Here is a 26,309-nt window from a genome sequence, read left to right as displayed (position 1 = left end):
CTGCCCGGCTCAGAGAGCGCAGAGAGGAAGTGGACGGGGTCCAGGTTGGGGATGCTGATGGGGAAAGGGTGTAGGTGGGGGGAGGGCATTAAAGAGGAGTGCAGAGGCAGGCAGGAAGAGCACAGTGAATAAAGGAAGTGAGGTCAGGGCACAGTGTCCTCCCACTAATGCACTCCCCTTGGATCAGGTCCTGTTATCTTCCCTGAGCAGACCTTCCTCATAAAGTCCCTGCAGAATATTGGAGTGGAGATCAGACGGCAACAACAAAAAAAAACAAAAAACAGTGAGCTGGAGCCATGAGACATAATGCTCTTATATCAACATGTGCAATGCAAAAAATATTGTAGCAAAGATGTTGCAAAGATAAGAGCTATGATGAATGACGTAAAGTAGAGCGGCTCATCGTATCTGACAAGCTTTAAGTTGCTGTTCCATCTGAAGGAAAACATTCCCACGTCAGAAATGGAGTTAACGTCTTGTTCAGGAGGCAGTGAACGATTAACAAACTTTACCCAGTGGCGTTCAGATTAAATCAGGATCATTTATGGCTGTGTTTCATAAAGGATCTTCAACAGTGTGGAAGGAAGGCTTGTGTTGGATATTTATTTATTTAAATATCCAATGTAATATCCAAATAAAATTTATTTATTTAATTTTTTTATGTTTTTATTTATTTAGTCATTTATTATTATTATTAGTTAGTAGTAGTATTTTGTTTTAGAATTGGTATTATTATTGTTGTTGTTAATATACAATCATTGTAAATAAAAAGTAAAAAAAGTCAGCGTTACACGGCACCAAATCGCATCTAAAGCCACTTTAAAGATGATCGAATTCATTGCAGTGTAAGTTAATGGTTTATTTTAATCTGTAAAAAGGTCAAACTTTGCAACAATTTAACTTGAAATGAATAAAAATCACTATAGTTAGGCGTTGGTCTTTTGTTCCCACAGCCATAAGGCTTTTTAACAGTGACTGCTGAGTTCTTCTCAAATTGATTGATTTTTTTTATTTTATTTAGTCATATATTATTATTATTATTATTATTAGTTAGTAGTAGTATTTTTTATTAGAATTGGTATTATTATTGTTGTTAAAATACAATTATTGTAAATATTAATAATTTTTTGAGCTACTTCACTAATTTGAATGAATAAAGTATTTTTTTATTCTATTTTATTGTTGCTTTGGGTGCTCAGTTCCTTCAAAGGCTGACACATAAAGGTTTTTATGAAGAGTTATAAGTTTTCCAAAAAGGCCCTAAGGAAGGATTCATTCCAGATAAGAAAAATTAGCCGTTTCATGTCCATCTCCTGTGTGTTTGTTCTCCTTAGGTTCATGGTATTATGCGGCGTTCCAGCTCCTTCAACACGGGCCGCATTGAGCATCTCTACCAAAATCCGCAGACGCACACCGAAGGCAGTAAGTTTCCTACTGACACGCAGATCAGTGCATCACGTTCCCACCTTAGTTTGGAGCTACAAAGAGACAAAGAATCGACCTTTTCATCGTGTCACATCTTTCAAATCTGAAAAAAAGTCGAGTTTTTCTTCATAGATTGAGAAAAAAGTCCTGTTTTTACCACGCTTTGTCAGACATGAGGCTGCATTACGGCGACCTGACTGACAGCACGTGTCTGGTGAAGATCATCAACGAGGTGAAGCCGTCGGAGATTTACAACCTGGGCGCCCAGAGCCACGTCAAGGTAATGTGATCTCCCACATCTTTGCTTTGGGCTCTCTTCCGTGGAAGCCAAACTGAGCTGCGAGTTACTTCCAACGTAAAAACTAAATTTAGCTTTTTGCCCTTTAACCGTTGCCATGTCAGTACAATTGTTTCCGGTGGAAACCACCCAATGCAGCATGAAATAGTGGAAGGTGTTGCCAGCCCTCTGATAATCTGCTTTCACTGATTTGTTTTTGCCGTTCCACTTTGTTTTCCAAGCTTTCCTACAGCGTATCAAAGCTGGATGCTGCGCCTAATTCAGCTTATCCTGACCGTTATTTATTTATTTATTTTTTAACTTTTTCTTTTCCATTTACCATTTTATACAAACATATACACAATTCACTCTGTCCCGTTTCACATTTTACATCTTATTACTGTCATATTTACACAGACCGTTTTAAACATTTTAACCTACCGTAAATATACCGGCTGTCTATTCCGACTAACACAAGTCCTCGATATAGGCAAAAGTAAACAAGAAAATATTTCTCACAAATATCTATTAACCTCACTCAGAGATTATGGTTATCTTTAACAACCTCTATGACCATGTAAATCCGCATTAATTACGGTGTAAGGAACAACAGAACATAACATAATAATAAAGATACATAACACCAACTAAACAAACAAACAAAAATATATATATATATAAATAAAGAACATAAGTAGAGGAAGGCTTGCATTGGATATTTATTTATTTAAATATCCAATGTAATATCCAAATAAAAAAATGTCCAAATAAAATTTATTTATTTAATTTTTTTATTTATTTAGTCATTTATTATTATTATTATTATTATTATTATTAGTTAGAAGTAGTATTTTTTTTTTTTAGAATTGGTATTATTATTGTTGTTGTTAATATACAATCATTGTAAATAAAAAGTTGTTAAAGATTATGGTTATCTTTAACAGCATCTATGACCATGTAAATCTGCATTAATTACAGTGTAAGGAACAACAGTGAACATTGGAAAACTAAAAACTAAGGTAATAAAGATACATAACACCAATTAAACTATATATATATATATATATATATATATATATATATATATATATTATAGAACATAAGTAGAGGAAGGCTTTCAATATAAATCCAGCTACTGGTTTCCACTTGGCTTCAAACTTCTCCATCTTAAGTTGTAGTCTTGCTGTTGTTTTTTCCATAATGTAGACCTTTCTGATTCTATAATACTGGGAGGTTGTGGTCTTAACCAGGCAGTAGTAATGCATTTCTTCGCTATCAGAAGCAAGACTCTAATCAGATATTTATTTTCTTTGCCGATCATATCTGAGGGATTTATCCCCAGAATATATACAGATGGGTATAGGTCTAAATAGGTGCCCAAAATACTCTTTATATCTATTTGCACTTTTTCCCAAAATTCGACCACCTTTGGGCAATCCTGACCGTTATTAAGTGTGGTGCTTAAATACTTTGATGCTAAAGCAAAAGAGATAAAAATAGGATTTTTCAGGGTTGCAGGTTTGTTTCTCTCTTGAACTGCCGTGTGACCTCTCACCTGAAAAACAGCTGTTACCGTGTGGCGTTGGCTTCTTCGGGTGAAACAAACTATCATTTATTTATTTTTTTAAATTATTTTTGGGGGCTTTTTATGCCTTTTATTATATAGGACAGTGAAGAGAGACAGGAAGCAGGGGGCAGATAGAGGGGGAACAACACGCAGCAAAGGGCCGTCCGATGCGGGGCCAGCTGCACGAGGACTATAGCCTCTGTACATGGGGCGTCTGCTGTACCCACTGCGCCACAGACCGCCCCAAGCTATCATTTATTTTGCTCTTATTGTCGTGCATTAAACCCTTACGAGCGGGAAAACTCTTCACATAACCCTAAACGTGTAGAAAAGTGATGTTTTCAACCATTTCCAGCTATTTTCACACCGCCGCGGTTATGGTGACAGCATATGTTGTTGTGTGTGAAAACTGTCCAGCCTGCCGACGGCCGCGCCTGTTACGGTGTTTGCTGCTCGGTCTACACAGCAGGCAGTGATACGAAGGGAGAGAAAATAGTGCCAAGCGATTGTGAGGTCTGACTTTTTCTAGATGGACGATTTTGTGATGCAAATGTATTACTCTGTTGAACGCATGTTGTTTTGAGAAGCAAAACGCTTTATTTTTTAAGCCCCAGCCAACTAGCGGGACTACCTTCATCAACACCAAAACGAGGCTGGAACTCTGCTCACAGGACGCAGCAGGGGGTAAGAAGATGTTCAGAAATGATGTTGCTGATATGGGATGTCATACAGCTTCATGTCAAAAGAGGCGAACTATCCCTTTAAAAGACTGATGAGGCCAATAAAGGTTGATAAAAGTTTGTGCACAACCCCGTTACCTTTTGCTCTTTTCGTTCTCCATGCACACAGGTGACGGTGAGACTGAACACGAGTCGGTCTTTAAAGATACTGAATAAAAATGTATTTATCAGCGGCTACCAGAGGCACAAACAACTTGCACAGACTCTGATACGTGAGACAGAGTAAATAAACCACCCAATCCTTCGAATTCCACTCGTCCATCCGGGATTATTTGCTGCTGCTTCTCACGTGCTTAAATCCTGCATCGATCTTGGGTTTTTAACTCGGTTTCTGATCCTCGGAAGCGAGCACGTCCGCGCACGGTCAGCAGCAGACGCTGCTGGAAACTGTTAACTCCAGATGACTCTCAGCTCTCGGAAGCGAGTGGCTCATAGGCGGAGGATGTCGGAGGCTGGTGGGACAGGAAGTAATGTTTTCTTGGATGGGTCAGTCCGTGCCACAATGTCCCTTTTGTCTTGGAGGTCCACGGTGATCCCAGGAGACTCCTCAGCGCCCCCCCCCCCCCCCCCCCCCCCCTCCTTCCCTCCTTCCTCCATTCCTCTTCGGGATCTGAGACGCAGTCCCCAGGCGGGACTGATCCTCCTTCATCACGACGCAGAGCCAAGAGCTTACTAAGACCGTAGATATAAGTAATACCAAACATTTCGGGTAATGTGAACATGAGACATTGCTTTCTCGGTAATAATAGTTTAATGAAATCCAGACACAATTCAAGTGGGATAGATTGGAGATTTTCATACCCTGAGCGTAACTGGAAGAGACGGGTCAGACTGCACATTTATGGGATGTGGTATTATCTTTGTTTTCTGGCTTTTGGTTCTCAAACTACCGTGACCGAAAAGCCTTTGATTTATGTTATTAAACCAATAGAAACTAATGCAAACCAACAGCTGAACAGCTCAGAAACACAATTATAGATGCAAACTGTTCTCCTATTTCCTGTCACACTACAAAAACCTACTGCGATACCCACAGTCTTTTGGCCTCTTTGCTTTTGTCAGCTGTATTCCTGCTGAAGAGACTTTTTTTTTGTATAGCAAAATGATCATTTAAACATTTAAATGCATGTTTTTAAAAGAAAAGTCGATGCCTTTCCCATTGTCAGAGGAACCACGGTTATCCTCGATGCTTTGGCTTTTCCATTTCAATTATTACCCTACAAAATACAACCATGTAGTCTTCTACATTATTATTATTATTTTTTACTGGAAAGTAGGAGTCATCCCTCCCCAGCCGAACTGGGAGTGAGCTGTTCGCTGCCGGTTAGTTCAAATGGATCCAAAACAATGAGTTTTTACAGAGTTGGGAGTGTGTATGAGACTTAACTTCTCTTTCCATCAATGTCAGATGTCCAGTTATGTTATTTAAGATGTTACTGGGTTAAGACGGCGGGGTCTGGTGTAAAAGTTGGACAGGAAACGTGTGAGAATGAAGGAGAAGAAAGCGGATGGATGACTTCTCTGCTCCCACCTCCCACATAGCACATCATCCTCAGGCCACACACTTGGTGTCGCTGAAAGTCCCGGTACCTGTCCAAGGTTCCTGTATGTTTATTTGTTTCCACACCAGTAAAACCAGAGACTCTTGCCACATGCTGCCCACTCCTGAACAGCTGAGCCCACTGGATTACTGGCAGCGGTGGTGTGGAGCAGTTTCCAGTCTGTGCCTCCACAGAGGGAAAAGATCACTCACAGCAGCCACTCAGCGTCTCTCCTTCTTCCCACCAGCCCTCTTCCTGCCGCTGCCGCCGGCGGCGGCGTCTAACAGGGATCCCCTTCTGAGGCCCGCTTGTTCGTCAGACTCACTCCAGGCAACGCGAGCCGTAGTTCTGTTTTGAGATGGGCCGTGTGGGTGTTGGTTTCCGCTGAAGAGAGTCATCACCCGACAACACAGAGAAGGTTATTTTCCAAGGCTGCATGGGTGGAGGTGGACGGGGAATAGTCGGACCACCACCCGAGGACCCCGAAAGACAAACAGCTGCAATATCAAAAGATAAGCTTTCATGTAGTAACAGAAGGGGCTTTCTGCATTTCCCTGAAGCTTCTCCGAGAAGTTTGATATTTGGGCTGAAAAATGTTGTCCCGACCTGCAGGAAAGATGGCCGAAAGAATTAGTTGTAAAGGTTTAAAAAAGGTGATTTTTCTCGCTTTTTTAAATACTATGCGCATGGTTTGTCATCCCGTTACTACAGCAGTGATACTCACTATTTATTTCACCAGAGCCACATTGGCAGCAAAATCAAGGGAAGAGACACTTTTACCACAACATACTAAAGTCCCCTTTTTGAAAATATGCATTTCTACATATAAAACATCCCACAGAAAAAGAAACAACACAGCCAATACATTTTCAATTAAGACCACATTTCCCTTAATACTGGGATGAGCGGAAGCTGGCATGCATGTCCTTGACTTTCTTCATGTTGTATTTGTAGTTTGTTGTTGTAATCATAGTGAGACATTCAGGATGAGTATGGTTTTTGTGCTGGTTTTTGCCCTTTTTTAATTAAAAACCGATCCATTGTGCCTGCGTGTCGCGCTGGCTAAAGCAGCTAGCGTGCTCTGCTGTCAAGTGTGAGGTGGTTTAAGCGGGCTGCGTTGCCAGGTTTAACAGAGCCCCCTTTAGGAAACATCATTAAGCCTTTATTAATACTTAATAAAAATATTAATACTCTGCAGTATTCGCTGTGTGTTATTTGAAAAGATGTATTGTTATTGTTAGCATATTGTTATAAGCTACTATGCGAGTGCGAGCCGCCAATTAGAGCTTGAGGAGCCGCGCAATGAGTATCTCTGCATTACTACTTTAATTCCAATAGAGCAACCAGCTACAGGTGGTTTGATACAGAAAAAGGAAGAGTTCCTCTTTTTTTTTTTAAATTGATTTCAGCCCAAAATAATCCAATGATGTCCTACGTAGACCGTGTAGGAACCGGCGCCAACCGATCCTTACCGCCTGCTGGGTGGGCCTCTGTCACGTTGTGGGAGGAGCTCACACACTCAAGATGGCGTTTTTTGTGACATGACTGCGGTAGCGTGAACTCAGATTATTTGAGCATTCATGTCTTATGGAAAGGCTGAACTACAGGAAGTATGTTCAGTTCATTTGGAGGTATTCTCATCGATAACGCAAGAGAGGACACGGCTCTGTAAGCTTCATCAACGAGCTGTTTGACCCATTCACAGCTCGGTTTTGTAACTAAACTCAAAGGAGAAGTTTTTTTTTTTTTTAAACCTGAACCTTATCTCTGGCATGAAATCCATTCATCTACTCACCGATAACAGTTTGGTGAAAGTCGGCGTCCTTTGGAAGATATTTAAATCGAATCAAATCAAATTTATTTGTAGCACATTTCATGTACAAAACAGTTCAAAGTGCTTCACATAAAATAAAAGCATTGCAGCAGGGAGTGGAAGAAGCATTAAAAATACATAAAAGAACATAAAGAGAAACAAATAAAATAATATAAATGAATTTTAAAAACAAGCAACAGTCCAGATAAATTAAAAGATATCGTACAGATTTCATGCATAGACACATGAGAAAAGAAATGTTTTTAACCTGGATTTAGAAATGTCTTCATTTGATGAAATGTAGATATTTAGATCACTGGAGATCGGCGTATATCCATATAACGGGAGAGAACAGGGCAGAGACCGTGTAAAGATGCTGCTGCGTAGGCGAGTCTATGACATCATCCCAGTGTGTAGAAAGCTTCCTATAAGCCCCGATAACAACAACAGGGCAGCTCTGAGCTAACAGTGCAATAGTACGCGTTCATTCATTCATTGGTCTTAAAGTATTGGTGAAATAAAGACAGATAATGCCTTATTTAGAGGCTGTATTGTCTCTAAATAAGGCATTATAGTGATCTAAATATCTTCCGAAGGACGCCGACTTTCACCAAACTGTTATCGGTGAGTAGATGAAGGTATTTTATGCCAGAAATAAGGTCCAGGTTTAAAAAAAACCCCGAACTTCCCCTTTAATGCGAAGTGTGACTCAATATCAAGGCTGTTGCAGATAAAGTGGCTACCACGCCTGCTAATGCTCACACCTACTGCAGCTTTACCGTGTTTGGAAAGCTTTGGGCAATTAATATAAATACAATAATTCATAATTTAACAGCTGAGCCATTCTTTTTAAAGAGCAGTTACCATGATAGATAAAATATTCATACAGCGGATAATAAGAACTGCACAATTTGTAAATTGCAGTCTTGAAATATGCATGAAGAACGGACTCAAATGAGGAAGCGCTCGCAGTAATCTGTTCTGCATCTGAAGGTTCAACACGATCTCATTGTGTTCTCCCATCGAAGCGCTTCACAGGAAGGGCACGAACAAAACCCCTCAGCGCCGCTCTCTGTGTGCACGTTTTCCCACCTGCAGCTGTCACAGAGGGGGGGGGGATCATCACAGCACACCAGGAAAAATGACATGAATACAAGCAATGGGGGACGAAAGAGAAGATGGAAACTGTTTTGAGTTTTGAAAGAGAGCAGAGCTCCGCAGATAGCGAGGAAGCTGCGAGTTTCCACTTTATTGTTTTAGATGTCTTTTGAAGACAGAACTCCAGATTGCACTCGGGAGACAGACTTCCTTCATCTATATCCTTCATTATCCATATCTGAATTCTTTCTCGGAGAGACTTATCATCATCCCATTATCTGCTTACAGCTCTCCCTCTCAGTCACCCTTTGGTCTTTCCCCCATCCGGGTTTACTGAGGCTCCCACGCCAGACACACAAACACACACACACACAGGATTTAACACGCCTGCTTCCCCACAAAGTGCTTCACTGTTTGTTGGCTTTGTTGATGTGTTTATAGGCCTATGGTGGCTATTGTGCAGCCTGCTTGCAGTTTACTCTCATGCACAGGCGGTATTACCACCACTTACTACACTTTGTGGGCTTGTTATGCAATCCGTGTAACTTCATAGCAAAGCAATTCGGTTGTTTTGACTCCATTTGTGTCATCAGAAGCATGTGTGGGTAGAGGATATTGCAATGTTTTGGCCTACGGTTTCCTGCCTTGTTTGCGCTGTTACTGTTAAGGATGCGTTTTTATTCCCAATGCTGTTCCAAAGAAGCATTTTGTTTCCAAATGAAACAATCCTGCTTCTTGAGGGGGTTTAAAACGGCCATCTAAGGAGAATCAAACTTGATTTTAAACAGTCTTTTAGATCTCTAACAATGCTTTATTATTATCAGGAAGCTGATATTTACACGTAAGTAAATATTTTGTATGAGTTGTAATAAATTAGGCCAATAAAACCTTTTATAAACAGAAGACTGAGGTCAGGAAAAGTTATTAGTTTGCAGTAAATGTTAGAATTCTTGCAGAATCTCAGAATATGACAGTCCTCCTTGGCTCATCAACAGTTTCTGGGTCTTCATTTTTTTACAGAAAATCCTCAAACAAATTCACAATTTACTCCTTTAAACCTTTAGAATATAGATTAGATTAGATTATACTTTATTTATCCCACAACGGGGAAATTCACTTGCCACAGCAGCAAACACAGTAGCAACAACAGACATGAGCAAGAAATTTAAAAAAAAAAGAGCAAATTTAAAAAATAAATAAATAAATAAATAAAATTAAAAAAAAGAGAAAAAGCAAGTAAAAAAGTAAAGTGACTTAGTATAAATAAATATACTATAGTATAAATCTGGAGCATGCATTGCTCTGCTGGGCCTCTTTCGGGGCTTAAAGGTCCAGCACGCAATTTCCAGACCACCACTAGGGGTCAGACTAGAGCAACACCGGCTCAGAAGCCCTTCGGACTGCTTGCGGAGCGCTCCTTCATGCTAAGTGCCGACTCTGCTCCTGTTTCTTTGTCGGAGGCCGGCATCGTGATCCGCAGAAGACATTCTACACGCAACAGCGAACACATAAGTGGGCACTTTCTGGTTGGAAGGTCATTACACAGCTATGCCTCCCTGTAGCGCACCTCACCTGACTGCTACGCTCGTTTCCTAAACACAACTCTTACACTACACAACGTTTCTCTGTGAGGCCACATAGACAATTTTGGACTAAACAGGAACCATAATTTCCCTTAAAAGCCCCCCCCCCCCCCATGTGAATGATGAGCGGGTTAGCCTTCGCAACAGCCCATTGGTGGAGTTTACTCACTCTCTGATTGGTGTTTACATTACTGCCGTTCAATCAGTCCTCAGCGGCACGCTTGCAGCCATGTGTGTATCTCACTGGGATCAAGTCTCGTCTGGAAGCAAATTAGCACATTCCCTGCTGAAGTGTGTGTTTTCTGTCTCGCAGGACTCATTAACCGCATGTGCATGTGTTAAAGGTGCCGTGTTTTCCATTGTTTTAGAATCCGTGGCCACATGGAGCTGCAGTGGAGTTCCCGCACTGGAAAAAATGCCCCTCCAAAAATAAGTTAAAAAAACCAGCAAATAAAAGACGTTTTTGCTTGAAATAAGCAAAAAAATCTGCCAATGGAACTAATGAAAATCGGCTTGTCAAGATTTCTTGAAATAAGATGTGATATTTAGGACTTTTGAGATAAAAGTGATCTTGAAATTAGCTTAAAAACCTCTTCAAATGTAAACAAAAAAAAGTTTGTTTCATATGATATGTGACTCAAAACAATTTGTTTTCAAGACTTTTTCACTTAAGATATTCCAGATGTATTGTCTTCAAACAACACTGGAAAAAAAATCAAAGTCTTACCAAGTAAATTTGTCTCATTTCTTGTCAAAATATATCATTACACTTAATATAAGACACAACTGCCTAACAAGCACCATTTCAGTCAGATGTAGGGACTTCACTGGAAAAAATGCCCCTCCAAAAATAAGTAAGAAAAACAACAAATAAAAGGCGTTTTTGCTTGAAATAATCAAAAACATCTGCCAATGGAACTAATGAAAATCGGCTTGTCAAGATTTCTTGAAATAAGATGTGATATTTGGGACTTTTGAGATAAAAGTGATCTTGAAATTAGCTTAAAAACCTCTTCAAATGTAAAAAAGCTTGTTTCATATGATATGTGACTCAAAACAATTTGTTTTCAAGACTTTTTCACTTAACAAGATATTCCAGATGTATTGTCTTCAAACAAGTCCCTACATCTGGATGAAATGGTACTTGTTAGGCAGTTGTGTCTTATATTAAGTGTAATGAGATATTTTCACGAGAAATGAGACAAATATACTTGGTAAGACTTTGATTTTTCCCCGTGTCGAGCGAGCAGAAGCAGGACCGGGTTGCTGCCTGTTGGTGGCCTTGTAGTCAGCAGTCAGAATAGTTCCCTGAGCCCGGCGGCCAATCCCTCTTTTTGAAAGGTTAGACCTTCTTGCGAGGCAGCCTGCTTAGCCTCGCATGAGCTTGAAAATGAACTTTAGCTTAAGAATAGAGTCCCCAGTGCCAAGAGAAACAGGTCTGCACTTTCCTTGTTCGGAGTCAGGGAATGTTTTGTGGTTGTGTTTTGTGGGTCAGGATTTGTTGCTCCACTCATGACTCAGTTCTTTTTCTGTTTTCCAAGCAAGGTTGTAACACATGGAAACGTGCAGTTTGGGGGAAAGATAGAGAGAAGAGGGGAGGGGAAGAGATCAGGGGTGGGGGGGGGGGCTTTCTGAGGTTTGTTAAGTAAATACACAGAGTCAATAAATAGTATTGCAAAGCTAAATAGGATTGCATCTGAGTCTGCATCTTAAATCAAACCCCAACTATTCCACATCAACTGTCTTGTTCAAGCGAGTCCAGAGCCAAAACAAACTGTGCAGATGCAGTTTGGCCGGTGATTTATAGATGGCAGTAGTGAGCCACTGTGGAGCCCATGGGCTCAGACCTTCAGTCCTCAGGTTCGGAGCGGTGTGACCGGCTCAGATTTGATTTGGGGGGTTAAATGCAGTTCGAACTCTGGCCTCATGTAGACAGAAACATCTCTTTTAACTGTCCCGCTTGTGTGTTTTTCTTATCCATCACCTTCACGAGAGAAAAATCGTTTGAAAAGTACCAAAATTAGATTCTTATCAGGTTTTTTTTAGATTATTGATAAGTTATAAATTATTGATGAGGTGATTAATGAAGCTAAAATGCTCAATGTTTTAATAGTTAAGAGTTTTTTTGCTTCTTCTCTCATTTTTGTCCGATTGCTGTAGATTTAAAAATTCAGGGGAAGCAGGGACATAAATGATAATCCTGCTTTAACTTTTAGTTTAAAACGATAAACTATGAAAAAATAGAGAAAAAAGTGCAAATATTCTCAAAGGTGAGAGTTATAATGCCATATGATTTGTTTTTGGGGCAAAAAATGCCAATAACATTTCTTTCTAACATGCTTCAAGTTTCTTCTGTTGGACAAAACATTTCATTAAATTCGTCTTTTTGGGGCTTTTTACAAACTTTTACATAAACTAATGCATCAATAAAACAAACGTTACCCCATTAATTAATTAGAGTTTACAGCAGCTGTTAATATCCCATCTCAGGCTTTTCTATTTTAATGAAAATAGATGGATTTAGTAACAGAGGAAAAACGGCTTTAATCACTGTGAAGGCGTTTATAATTAGCCAGTTTAGAAGAAGGCCCCCTGCAGGTCGCGGTGTGACAGTGCATGTTTTCTGAGGCCGAAGGTTCATTCGGGCCTCTCGGGCTCTTCGACTCTCATGCACAGACGGTTAAAAACACTAGAAGGAAAAGACTTGTTGCTTCATACCTCACAATATTTCTCCAGAGGCTTCTTTCCTCCTGGATAATTTCATTCCCACCCTTTGTGATGAGTGATCTCAGCAGCTTGTGGCGTGCTTGTTGTTACCATACTTACAACAAACAATAAACACACAAAGCGAGGATCATTTGTTTAATTAGTTTGCTGCGGTTCGCGCAGAAAGAGGGGAGCGCTCAGGTGAGAAAGACGGTAACCAGCGATTACACTAAATATTTATTAAACTCATCAATCTTCCTGCTGCCGTTGCTATGTCCCAGAGGGAGACGTTTGACCACAATCATCAGCTTCATAGTTTTACTCTGGATGTGAAGAAATGATTTATGTGAACCTGTTTCTGTTGTTTGTTCAGAGGTCTTCATCGGCTAATCCCGAGTGATTTTCTTTTGTGAGAACTTGTTAAGATGCTTAGACTTAAATCATCAAACATATAAATATTTGTATGTTTCTAAGCCGGAATTTATGGAGAAGAAGCCGTTTTAAATCCACAAACTGAAGGGATTTAGCATCGATGGAGGATTCTACATCATCAGATCAGACGTCATAAGTGATTATTAGTGCGTAAATGATTCATTATATTGTAATCCTTCTTTTTATTCTCATATTTTGATACCATTTTGTCCTCTTCTGTGTCAGATAAGTCATAGTGCAACTCAAAAACTTCTATTTTCCTGATGAAGATGCTGTGGTAACTAAAAAAGCTTCGAATTAAATGTTTACTCTCAAAGTTCACTCAACGAATCAGATAATCCGCTTTGGAGTTGTACAGCGTAACGCGTTATAGTATCGTTGTTCAGATTGCTGTTGTTTTAAATATGTGAACCCTTCTGGGGTTGCACAGCTCGCGCAGTAGCATTGCAGGGTTCACTTATGGAATAAGCTGATTCTTCCCGGCTAAAGCACATCTGTCCTAAGTTCAGGCATCAGTGATGTGCAGAAGTGTTGGAGCTGTGACCAGACAGGCTCCTCAGGGAGAGTGAATCTGGATGTTTTGGGGTACATTCCTCTGTTACCCCGAGCAGAGGGCAGTTTCCAGGGCCTGATGTGTGTAAGTTCAGGGTGGATTGCAGATTGATGGAACCTGACTGTCACCTTGAAGTCTGTTCCTTTATTTCTCATCACTCAGGATGGGAAAAAAGCTCCATTTGCACATATTTAATGTCCCTCCATGGCAGTGGTTCACAAACTTTCTCTGCAGGGCCCCCCCTTGGGTACATAAGAACATGTTTGCGCCCCACAAAACTCACCTGGCTCGTCTTTGTGCTCTGGGTGTGGCGCCTTAGCTTGTTCGGCTTCATGCTATCACAAGCTCGCGCTTTAAGACGGACGCCACACTGCGGCCTGTACTCAGTACCCACCGATGTGCCGGTGAAGCCGAAGGAAAGACGTGTGTCATCATATCTTCTTTTCTTTGTCATGGAAGGAAACTGCACATTTGGTAACGCTTCATCCTCTGCTTTGCGTTTACATGGGGCCCCATCTAAAAACTTGTCCATGTTATGCTAGCAGTGTCGTTTATTCATTCATTCATTCCACCCGTGCTCCCCCACTTTGGAAACCGCTGCTCCAGAGGATCTGTACCCAACTGCATATAGTATTCTATTAAGTAGGTAAATGAATAGACAAAGTGAATGAAAGTAATAATTACAACTAAAGTACACCTCTTATTGCATTAGTAAACGCATTACAGGGCTCCATCTCTTTATAAATATGGGTCTTTGTAACCTTATTGCATATGTAATTCGCTCCATCTCATACAATTCCCATACTTTTTCAAGCCATACATTATATGTTGGTGGTTCTGGCTTTAACCATCTTATTGTGATACACTTAATAGCAGCTCCCAAGAGTATTGGTAAAAGGTAAATTCTTGCTCTTCCCTCAAAGCCTTCTGGGATTGAACCAAGGAGGACTACCCTTGGATCATTAGGGACTTTCTGGTGGAACACTTCTCTCAGGGCGTCTAGTACGTCCTTCCAAAAAATATTCAACGTCGGGCAGGACCAGAAAATATGAGTGTGGTTTCCAATTTGTGGCCCACAGTTCCTCCAACATTTGTCTGATGTCAGGGCCCATTTTACGGTTATTTGAGGTGTCCTAAAATATCTCATCATGACTTTCCATCTAAACTCCCTCCAAATATTAGCGTTAGTCACCTGATGTGCCTCTCTACAAATCTGTGTCCAAGTGTCTAATGAGATATTTGTGTTCATTTCAACTTCCCATTTCTCCTTTATTTGTATAGTATTATTTGGGTTCATCAACAAGAAAACTGAATATAATTTAGAGATCTCTTTTCTAGCCTCGTCTCCAGCTTGCAACCTAGAGAGAAATTCTTCTATTGGACTTGGATGTTTCACTTTTTCCCATTCCTTATGTGTTGTAAGAAAATGCCTCAGTTGTAAATATCTAAAAAAGTCAGCCCATGGGAGGGTAAACTCCCGTCTTAATTGTTCAAATGACTTAAGTTCTCCATTATGAACGAGTTGATTCACATAACACAAACCATATTCAGACCACTTTTTAAAGCCTGCGTCCATATATGCTGGTATGAACCCTTTCAAACAACTTATATAGCCTACTGAAGAGATTTGCTTTGGCAGGTTAAAGGCAGTTTGTATCGCTCTCCAGATTTTTAGGGTTACCCTAGTCCACTCCCCCATCCGGACACCCTTAAAATTGATATCCAGAAAGGGAAGCGCTCCGAGGGGTTTTGGGCTGAGGTCCTTTTCAATATCAAGCCATCGTGTATGCGGCAAATCCTAAATCCAGGATATTAAGGGTCTCAGTTGTGCGGCCCAAAAATAATTTCTAAGATTTGGAACTCCCGCACCTCCATTTGATTTATCCAACTGCAATGTTTTTAATCTCACTCTTGGTCGTTTACCTTGCCAAATAAATTTTGAAATCATTTTGTTTAATTTGTCAAATGTTAATTTTGGAACTTCTACGGGCAGCATCTGGAAAAGATACAGCAATCTGGACAAAACATTCATCTGTATACTCTCTACTCGACCTATTAAGGAAAGGGGAAGTGTTGACCATCTCTCGAGATCTTCACTAATGTGTTTAACTATTTTCTGATAATTAGCTTCATATAGTTTTTCTGTAGATACGGGGATAAAAATACCCAAATACTTAAATCCATCCTTAGTCCATTTAAACCCACTGTTAAGTTTAACTGACATAGAGATTTGGCCGTTAACATCCATAGCTTCAGTCTTATCCATATTAACCTTGTATCCTGAGTAAAAACCGTACTGGAAGAGAAGATTTTTTAAACATGGTAATGTTGTAGCCGGTTCCGTTAAAAACATCATTACATCATCGGCATACAATGATAGTTTATGCTCTTCCCCATTAATAGAGATGCCTTTGATATTGCAATCATCCCTGATGAGCTGGGCTAGGGGTTCTATACTGATGTTGAATGACAAAGGTGAGAGAGGGCATCCTTGTCTGCAACCCCGCTCCAATGGAAAACTTGCTGATATCTGACCATTAACTTTGACTGAGGCCAGTGGACATGAATAGAGTATTTGTATCCATTTTATGAAATCTGACCCAAATCTGAACCGCTTGAGGGTCTGGAATAGATACAGCCAGGACACCCGGTCGAATGCTTTATAAGCGTCCAGTGATAATAACAGCGCCTCCTCTCCTTTAGATTTAGAATAGCTCATTATGTTTAATAATCTACGAAGATTGTCACCATAGTATCTCCCTGTGATAAAACTTGTTTGGTCTGGATTTATAATTCGTGCAATATTTTTATTCAGCCTCTTTGCTAAAATGGCTGTCAGAATACGTATATCACCATTCAATAAAGAAATGGGCCTGTATGATTGGCATTCAGTGGGGTCTTTACCTTCCTTGTGTATTACTACTACAGTCGCTTCTCTCCAAGACGGTGCCAATGTTCCAGACTGTAAAGCATGATGATATGCTTTTAATAGAAGGGGCGACAATATATCTTTAAAATTTTTATAGAATTCATTAATATAACCATCTGATCCTGGACTTTTATTATTTTTCAAGGATGCGATTATTTTCTTTAATCTCCCCCTCCTTAATCGGTCCATCCATATCTTTTGACATTGTCTCTGATAATTCAGTTAATTTTATATTTTCCAGAAAGGATGATAAGGTATTAGCATCAGAACAGGTGTCAGTATTTTCATACAATGATTTATAAAATCCTGCAAAACACTCAGCTATTTTATCTGGTTTTGTAATGGGGTTAGTTTTTGCCCTTTTTTAATCAAAAACCGATCTATTGTGCCTGCATCACGCGGTACACCCGACGTTTGCCTGCTCGTACCCTCTCTGGCGTCTTCATGCTAATTTTTGTTTGGTTTTTACCCTTTATTTTAAATTAATTCAATTCAGTTCAATTCATTTTTATTTATATAGCGCCAAATACAACAAATGTCATCTCAAGGCACTTAAATAATAAAGTCCAATTCAAGCCAATTGGAATTCAATTCATTGTAATCATAATTATTTATAAAATAATCCAATTCATTCAATTAGAGCCAATTAAAAACCGATCCATTGTGCCTGCATCTCGCGCTGGCTAAAGCAGCTAGCGTGCTCTGCGGTCAAGTGTGAGGTGGTTTAAGCGGGCTGCGTTGCCAGGTTTAACAGAGCCCCCTTTAGGAAACACCATTAAGCCTTAATTAATACTTAATAAAAATACTTAATACTGTGCAGTATTCGCTGTGTGTTATTTGAAAAAATGTATTGTTATTGTTAGCATATTGTTATAAGCTACTGTGCGAGTGCGAGCCGCCAATTAGAGCTTGAGGAGCCGCACAATGAAAATAAGTGCGTTATATTTCTGTTGTTGGGATGAGTGAGATATTCTGCAGCTTACTGATTCAGTTTTTATTGCTTGGCCCAACCATAGCAGCACAGATGACTAAAACACTTCAGTCAGGTTTACACAAAGCGCACAAAGACACTCGGCTCAGTTGACACTGAGCTTATATCGTGTGTACAAAAGGATTTGGCTGAGAGACTCACCAACTGCCTCCAAACAGAAAGGCTTTGTGAGGACACATGAATATTTTTAAACGATGTTTTGTTTCTTAAGTGGCTGTCAAACAGCGCCTACGCCTGTATTTTTCTTTCATTAAGAAATTCCATCTATTGCCATTGGAGCAGCCTCTTTTATTACAGCCCATCACCAAACGCCCACTCATGGTCATGACAGACAGTGAGAAGATGCAGCCTCACTCAATCCTTCCATAAGTGACATAAGCTCATTACTCCCGGTAAACATTGTTGCTAATCTGTGAACGCAAGTCCTGACTGCTGCTGCTGTTGCGTGATCACACCCTCATGGATGCAACACTTCGCCTGCTAATGGCCTGTTTGTGTAATTCGGTAATTTGTTTGGAGTTTTTCTTCCCAGAGAGGCCTGCGGACAGATCTGTTGCAGCACAAATAAAATTCCCCTTTTAATCGTCCCAAAGAAGCAGCATTCCCCCTTTATTACACTGGTTCAGATTAATGTGGGCGTGCTTGCATGGCAACCTGTAGCTCTGTTGGGTAATTTGTGGATTATTTTTGCGAAACCCTGCTGTAATGAGCCATGATCTCACTTGTTAGGCTCACATTGTGGAATGATGATCACAGAGAGCAAATAAAAAAAAAAAAAAACAAGAGGGGGAGTTTCACATGAGGGCACAGAAGTATGTGAGGACGGATGAGTTATGGGATTAGATACTCATCTTGATGGGTGTAATTGTTTTAATCTTTTTCGTGGAACTTAATGAAGAGCTTTGTAAACAACTTGGAATTCATCACACATGTGTGCCTGCTTTGTGGCTGCCTGCTGACTTTGCTTGTGTCTGTTTTTTAATTGAAGCTCTAAATCAGGCTGTCATACCTTTTTAACGATGGGTTGGGTCACTTTTACCTTATTTCCTTTCAGCCAAGCCAACAAGGTGCAACAACCAGTTTCATCATCATTACAGCATTTATTATCTCTATTATCTAACTATATTATCTCAACGCAAACTTCTTGGTGAAGCTGGTCGGCAGTTGGATCCACAGTGTGTCCAAGTTTATAATATTATTATTGTTAGGGCTGGGCAAGTTAACTCGTTATTATCGTATTTACTCATTAATTATTTAACACAGACAAATATTTTATTATTTATTTTATTTTGTAAAAGTCTGTTGCTCACAGGCTTTTATTTTGTAAAAGTCTGTTGCTCACAGGCTTTTATTTTGTAAAAGTCTGCTGCTGTGGAACAGGAAAAGAAAGTAATCGGCGGATCCACCAAACACGGAGAAGGGTACGGAACTTTTACTCGGCCATTTTCATGTTAAAGTTCTTCCAGACGGCGGAGTCGACAGAACCAAAGTCATCTGTAAACACTGCCAAGTTGAATTGTCTTCTCAGCGTAGTAGTTCCAGTCTAAAATATCACTTAAAGGCAAAACACACAACTGATAGCAGCAAGTCATTCAAGGAAACAGACAGTGGAGCGAGGCTTCTACAGAAAAACTACAGAAAGATGCTGATGTTAAAAGTGTGTTTGCACAACAAATGTTATGGCACTTTCATTCATATGGCAGCACATTTAAAATAAAGCTAAATGCTAAAAGCCACACACTACTTTTGGATTAATTATTGGATTTTGCGTACAAATGCGATTAATCGTGATTAATCAGGGAAATCATGTGATTAATTTGATTCAAAATTTTTAATCGTTGCCCAGCGCTAATTATTATATATATTTATATATTATATGTTAATCACTCTATTGATTATAAGATCAGATATTCATGTACCGTATCCAGCTGTCAATTTGACCAATCTCTGAGTGGTGAGAGTGGGAATCGAACCGCCAACCTTCGGGTTATAGGGCGACCCGCTCTAACCCCATCCGCCCCGTGCTCTGTGCTGCATGAGTGGCTGTGTAACTGGGTAAATATAAAGTTCTTTGTAAGCCATTCGAGGTTGAAAACTAGCGATATAAGTGTGGACTATGAACAGATTAAAAGCTGTTTGTGCACATAGAAAATATAAATCATGACAATAATAAAAGATTAGGAAACTAATTAGATAGAAGCTCTGTTTTTAGACTTAATCTTAAAAGCAAAGGGGTTTGTTATGTGCATCCAGACAGGAAAATTGGTTCCACAGGAAAGAAGCCTGAAAACTAAAACTTCCATTTCTGGGCCTGGAAATTCTGGGAACCACAGGCAGGCCTCCACTCTGCCAGCCAAGTGTTCTCGTGGGCTGATATGGGAACAGTAAGATCTTTCAGATATAATGGAGCTCGGCCATTTAAGGCTTTGTTCACCAAAAGAAGAATTTTAAAATCTGCTCTAAATGTTCCCGCGAGCCAACGTAAAGAGGCTGAAACAGGAAATGATCTGCCTTGGCAGCACCGGTGGATACTAATGCAGGAGGTTCCTCACGCTCGCTCTGGGAAGCCAAGGTAATGCCAGCCAGAGTATACATTTGGTTGGGTAGCGAATGTCTGATGTTTTTGGGCCAAAAAGTGAAGAGCTCAGAAAGTTACGGGTCTTTGAGACGAGCCTGTAGGTTGGGCATCTGTTTCCTCCGGCTTCACAGATGGAGCTGGGTGTCATCACATGTCCTGGATCCAGGTGCCCAAAGGAAAGGGGCTCCAGTCCAGGCCCCTTTGGAACCAACTTTGGTGTGTTTGTAAATGAAGATCTACCAGATAAATATGACGGTTTCCACTCCGATTACACGCCCGTACCTGGGAAGCATCGGCACAAATGACCCAAAACGGGGCATATTCCAGTCATTCTGGTACCTGGTTGCAGTGAAGATGGGCAACCATCAGAGGTGGGTCGAGCAGCCAAAAATTGTACTCAAGTAAAAGTACTGTTACTTCAGAATAATATGACTCAAGTAAAAGTAAAAAGTATAGAGATTTTAAACTACTCCTAGAAGTATAATTTTTTCAAAAACCTTTACCTGCGATAACTGTTGCCCCATAGCTGAAAAAAAAAAAACCTCCTTTTCTCTCACTACATGCACCAGGATGAAGTCCGTAGGAGTTCAGACCAAAACAAATAAAAAGCCTCGGCACAACAAAGCCACATGCTTTCAAAAATAAAGTAGTAAACCAAAGATCTCCATATTTATTTTACGTTTTTTTTTGGTGTGATCGAGCCTCTGTGGCCACACACACGGCTCGTCTACCCGAACCTTCGGTCCAGCAGCTCATCGCTGCCAGACACATGAGTGGCAAATGGCAAAAAGATCATTAATCAAGCTATCAGCACATGGTCATTGTTCCTCTTGGGCTTCCTGCCTCGGTCGTTTACTCCTCACTTTTTCCATCTTTGCTGCTGTGGAAAATGTGGATATTTTTTCTTTGGTGCATGAGGATCTCTCCGAGCTTTAAGAAGTCGTTTTGACAGGATTCAGACTTGGATGTATTGATTCGTGTAGAAATAACTGAGGTTCTGAAAGTGCCTGTGAATGCTTTAGTATTTGTTTTGAAGCTGTTAGGCCAGTTGCAGCATGAATACACACACCGAGTGCCTCATGAGAAAGAGTTTACCTTATCTGTGTTCCTGTAAACTCCATTCTTTGTCGCTCCCTTGCCTTCAGGCTTTTGTGAGATTCTGTTGAGATTTATTTTTGTCTTTTTTTCTGGATAACTGCTCGTAATTGTCATAATTGGCTCTGGTATTATAAGCAAAGACGAGAAAAACATTTCTGTCCGTGTGAGAAACCGGTAGCAAGATGTGACAAATGACTGCGTCTCTGTTATTAATGACAGTTGAATCTATCACTGAGGAAAATATGGTTTTCCGTTGCACCATCAATCATGAGCGCTGGCGTCTGGTGGGGCAGGTTAGGCTGATGGACAGACGGGGAGAGGCAGATGAGCACCGAACCGCCAGGAGGCCGCCGGCCGACCTCCAACTGTGGACTTAAAGCTTGTAACCTCTTGGCATCCCTGGGCTCATTGCGCAGACATATTCCTGTAATTGTTTTTATTTGAACACAACCTGGTTTCTTCATCATTATCAATATGCAATCATTTAACATAAAGAGAAGCTAGTCTGAGGTTATCTGAAGGGCTGCAGTGGGGTCACATGGCACTGAAAGGATCAGATTATTGGCTAAATTACAATAAGAATAAGATGTGTGTCTAATGCCTTCGGCATTGGCACCCATAATGAGTTGAGTGAGGGTAATTCTCCTTGGAAATATGGCGGTGAATGAATGGGATCAGAGGCACAAAGCGTGTCATACCCCGGTATGATAGGTGGCGCTGTACCCATTCCAACTGTTGCTAATAGAGCCACTTCCTGTTGACCTCTTCACCACCAACAACAACAACAAACTCAGGCATTGGAGAAAGATGGAGAACGCAGAGCCAGATGAAGCTACGTCCCTCTACATTTGGTCTGTGATGAGCTGCTTGTTGCACAAACTCGATGCCCAACGGAGCATTCTCCATCGCGTTGTTTGTTTCTTTCTGACGGCGACAACAACAGGAATATCGTCTCCTTTGACTTCCGGGTCACGACCCCGGGAAAACATCTGGAGCATGCGCAGAACGCAAAGTCTGATTCACCACGTGCTTCAGCGTCTACAAGCAGGTTTAGAGTGACTTTCAACCCAGTTATCTCGGGTCTGAATCCGATCCAATTTATAGTCAGTTTAAGGTGTCTACATGCACTTAATAACTCAGTCTGATTGTAATTTAGCCAATAATCCGATCCTTTCAGTGCCATGTGACCCCACTGAGTGTTTTCTTCTTCTTCTGCAGCAGCATGCTTTCAGGTTCTTCATCCCTCCATCGAACCTTTTCTTGCCACATTTTTATATTTTTACCATTTTGTCAAGGCCAGGGGCTTATTTGGGAAATGCCCGTGGGATCTTATCATGGACAAATGGCCTCATAAGGAGGCTGACGGGGAAGTGGAAGAAAATCACATGAAACCTTCGGACACCCGTTTTTTTTTTTTTTCACTTACACAAAAATATTCACACTAAAAGCTGTTAACTTCTGTTTTAAAATGCTTAGTGAATTTCGTTATGGTGCCTTTAGCATGTTGATTTGTTCTTATCGATGTATGTTAAGCACGAATTGGTTCAACTTTTCTGCTTTCCAGAAGCAGAAAATTATGAATTTTAGGCCGATATCTTCACGGTTGCTGCTGTACATCTGCTTCTCATACGTCTCTGGCCTTTTCTTAAAGACGCACTTCATACTAAAGTAATTCCCATCAGTCGCGTCTTATGACCCACTAGAAGTGTGTGATGGTGTAATTTTCTTCAGAGACATTCCTCATTTTGGTGTGTTTTTGGTGCATTTTCCGGCTGCGACCTTTGGTCAGAAAGGTGTGTAAACACAACGTGAGGGTGTGTGGAAAACTTAAAAACAATGCCTTTAACTAGAGTTTCACTCTCTCACACACATGCGTATTCACCCAACTATTGCACAGCGTGTTTCACTTCAAATCTGCCTCTGTAGCACCTTACAATGAGGTTATGTTGCCGTGTGGAAGTGTTTTTTTGGGCTTTTGTTGATTATTATGCGTCTGACTAGTCTGGCGACCTGTCCAGGGTGTAACCCCGCCTCTCGCCCAATGACAGCTGGGATAGGCGCCACCCCCCTGCGACCCTACAGTAGGATTAAAGGGATAGTTCGCCTCTTTTGACATGAAGCTGTATGACATCCCATATTAGCAACATCATTTATGAACATTTTCTTACCCCCTGCTGCGTCCTGTGAGCAGAGTTCCAGCCTCGTTTTGGTGTTGATGAAGGTAGTCCGGCTAGTTGGCTGGGGTTTAAAAAATAAAGCCTTTTGCTTCTCAAAACAATATGCGTTCAAAAGAGTAATACATTTGCATCACAAAATCGTTCTCCAGGAAAAAGTCAGACCTCACAATCGCTTGGCCCTATTTTCTCTCCCTTCGTGTCACTGCCTGCTGTGCAGACCGAGCGGACCGAAGTGTAGAACGAGCAGTCCCCTGCTTCCGAGCAGAAAACACCGTAACAGGCGCGACAGGCGGCAGCAGGCAATTAAATTCCTTGAATGCCGCTCTCACTCTGTAGTGCAGGGAGGAGAGGCCAGGTTTTGCCCTTTAAATTCACATAGCAACTCCAACAAGACTTCACAGAATGGTTTAAAAGGATGGAAACTGGTGACATTTCATAACCAGAAGGCCAAATGTTCAGTAAACTTGGTGGATTGGTTGGTAGATGGATGTATGAATTAGCTAAATGTCAGAGAGTATTGCATTCCATACGTTCTTGTTTACCCAGAATCTCAAAACTAAACCAAAAAGCTCAAATTTTTAATTTAATCCCAGTGTTTTAGCCTTTTTTTTCCCCCCTCCATCATCAAAACTAATTAAATATGAAATGATTAATGAACTGCTATCAGTGGATTTTTAACTCCGCCCATTGAACTGGTCGGCCAACCGTTCGCTTTAGCTGAAGATGTCAGTTTGACAAAGTGAACTCTGCTGCTAAGTCAGGGATGTGCAGAAAACCGCTGAAGTCAGAAATATCTCGGAGCTGTTTTCTTTAGGATGAAACCGTGGCAGGCCCCTTCTGAGGCGTGCAAATGACTTTGGAAAGTGCCCTCTTAGCGGAATGGCGCGTCACAGACATGCCTAAACTGCACCAAGTGACCCCGAGATGTGTTCGATCGTCCTGCGTATTTGTGTTGGAAAGTGCGTACAAGAGGAGATCCGCTTTTTTAATTTATTTTATTTATTTATTTATTTTTTATAGACTTTCTTTATTGGAAGCAATTTCACAGGTAGCAGTATAGCAGTACAGCGCAACAGAGAACCACCCCAAGCAACGGAAAACAGTTCTAAGAATTCAATATCAACATATAAACAGTACAAGACACATACAACAAACACATGAATATGGAAAATGACAAAGTAAACTAGTAAATTTAAATAAAAATGTACAAAAAAGAAACTTAAAAAAAAATATATATATAAATAAATAAATAAATATATGGGGGGGGCTCAGTCGTCGCATTCAGGCAGAGATGTCAAAGATTCAATATAGTTTAAGAGAGGTCTCCAAGTCTTTTCAAAAGGACCTAAGGAACCATTGCACTCTTCATTTTTAAATTTATTAATTAATGATTATTTTTAATGGGTTTTTTATTTTTTATTTCTTTTTAATGATTTTATTACCTTTTTTGTGATTTTATGTAGCTGTAAAGCACTTTGAATTACCTTGTGTACGAATTGTGCTCTATAAATGAACTTGCCTTGCCTTGCCATTGAGGGAAAATCTGAGCTTTTCAAGTAGAAGATTCGCTTTTATTCGGGGCTGCAGCACGAACATGTGTCTGCATCTTCGTGTGTGCACACTCTGGCATGTGCGTGATGATGATGATGAGGATGAGGATGAAGAGAAATGGGGAGGGGCTCGATGATAAGTGGCATATCGCAGAGAACTGAACACGATTAGTCAGGAGATTATCTGCTCTCCTCCGTCTATGTGCAGCGTAGGCAAACTCCAAAGAAAACACTCTCCTGTTTTCTTTGCTCTCATTCACACAAGATCTCACACAAAATGATTATCAAGAGTTAAGCAAGGCATGGCACAGCGAAGAGTGGGTGGTTGTGAGAACTTGCAGTGTCTGCACTCATGTGTCTCCTGGTTTTTCCTCTGTGCCTCTTCGCTGTAGGTGAGGCCATCACAGTCGGGGTGTCGGAGCCACAGCACATGAGGGACCTTTGATGTTCCCAACGGTTGCCCCCAAACATTCCTTCCCTCAATTACCAACATAATGATGGGAAAAAAGCCATAGATAGAAAAACACTGCAGAGGCGGTGTTCACACTTTCCCCTGACCGGCCGCTCATTTTTGATGCAGCCATTACCCACGTTTCAGATACACAAACCTAGGGATTTCTGATGTTCCCGTGCTGATTCTTTCCTACATCGCCACGCCACTGGCCTGGTAACCTAAGCTTGGAGTGTTTATACATGTGCGGTAGGCGCAGGCCACCACCACAGCTAAACGTTTACAATAATAGTCTCCAAGTGATGCCTGTTGTAATAAAAGTCATGCATCCCGCCCGGCGCAGTGAAACCAATCTGTCGTGCTGATCTTATTATTGTCAAATTAAACTGTCGTGCCTGGAGCAGAAAAGCTGTAAACTGTGGAACTCGAATAAAAACACCGGCGCGCTTGCCAGAGCGTTCGCTGCCATCGTACGCAGGTGTGATACGTCTCTGTGCTCGATGTATAAATCTCTCACATCTGTTCCTGTAGAGGACAAAACTGCCAGACTTTTCATTTCCACCAGGGAGGGAGTAATGGAAGAATTTAAAGGTGAAGTTTTGGTGTGTATCAAAGATGATGTTGGGTCCTTTTAGCATTTTACTTGCCAAAGTTTTATCGCCACACAGAGTTAGGGTAAACATTACTATTATTTCACCAGTAAGCCACCAGTGGTCCCACTCTAAATGGCAGCTGCACGGACAGAAAAGCCTGGTGGAAACTACCACGACTCGTCTGTAAAAGGCAGAAGCAATGGAAAC

The 26,309-nt window shown here is 40.8% G+C and overlaps 2 protein-coding genes across 3 annotated transcripts in view; both read left to right on the top strand.

Moving 5' to 3' along the window:
* Nucleotides 1-26,309, top strand: part of gmds (GDP-mannose 4,6-dehydratase) — a 249,391-nt gene that overhangs the window by 18,084 nt on the left and 204,998 nt on the right. The window contains exons 3-4 of the mRNA XM_075486027.1: nt 1,335-1,422; nt 1,596-1,705. Of these exons, the coding sequence (XP_075342142.1) occupies nt 1,335-1,422; nt 1,596-1,705 (198 nt within the window). The remainder of the gene's footprint in view (nt 1-1,334; nt 1,423-1,595; nt 1,706-26,309) is intronic.
* The window catches only part of mylk4b (myosin light chain kinase family, member 4b), a 147,430-nt gene that overhangs the window by 50,670 nt on the left and 70,451 nt on the right, over nt 1-26,309 (top strand). The window lies entirely within an intron of this gene.

Source organism: Odontesthes bonariensis, chromosome 15 (genome assembly GCF_027942865.1).
Source record: "Odontesthes bonariensis isolate fOdoBon6 chromosome 15, fOdoBon6.hap1, whole genome shotgun sequence".
Taxonomy (NCBI): domain Eukaryota; kingdom Metazoa; phylum Chordata; class Actinopteri; order Atheriniformes; family Atherinopsidae; genus Odontesthes; species Odontesthes bonariensis.
The sequence above is the reverse complement of the archived record's forward strand: the minus strand, read 5'-3'. Positions and strand labels throughout refer to the sequence as shown.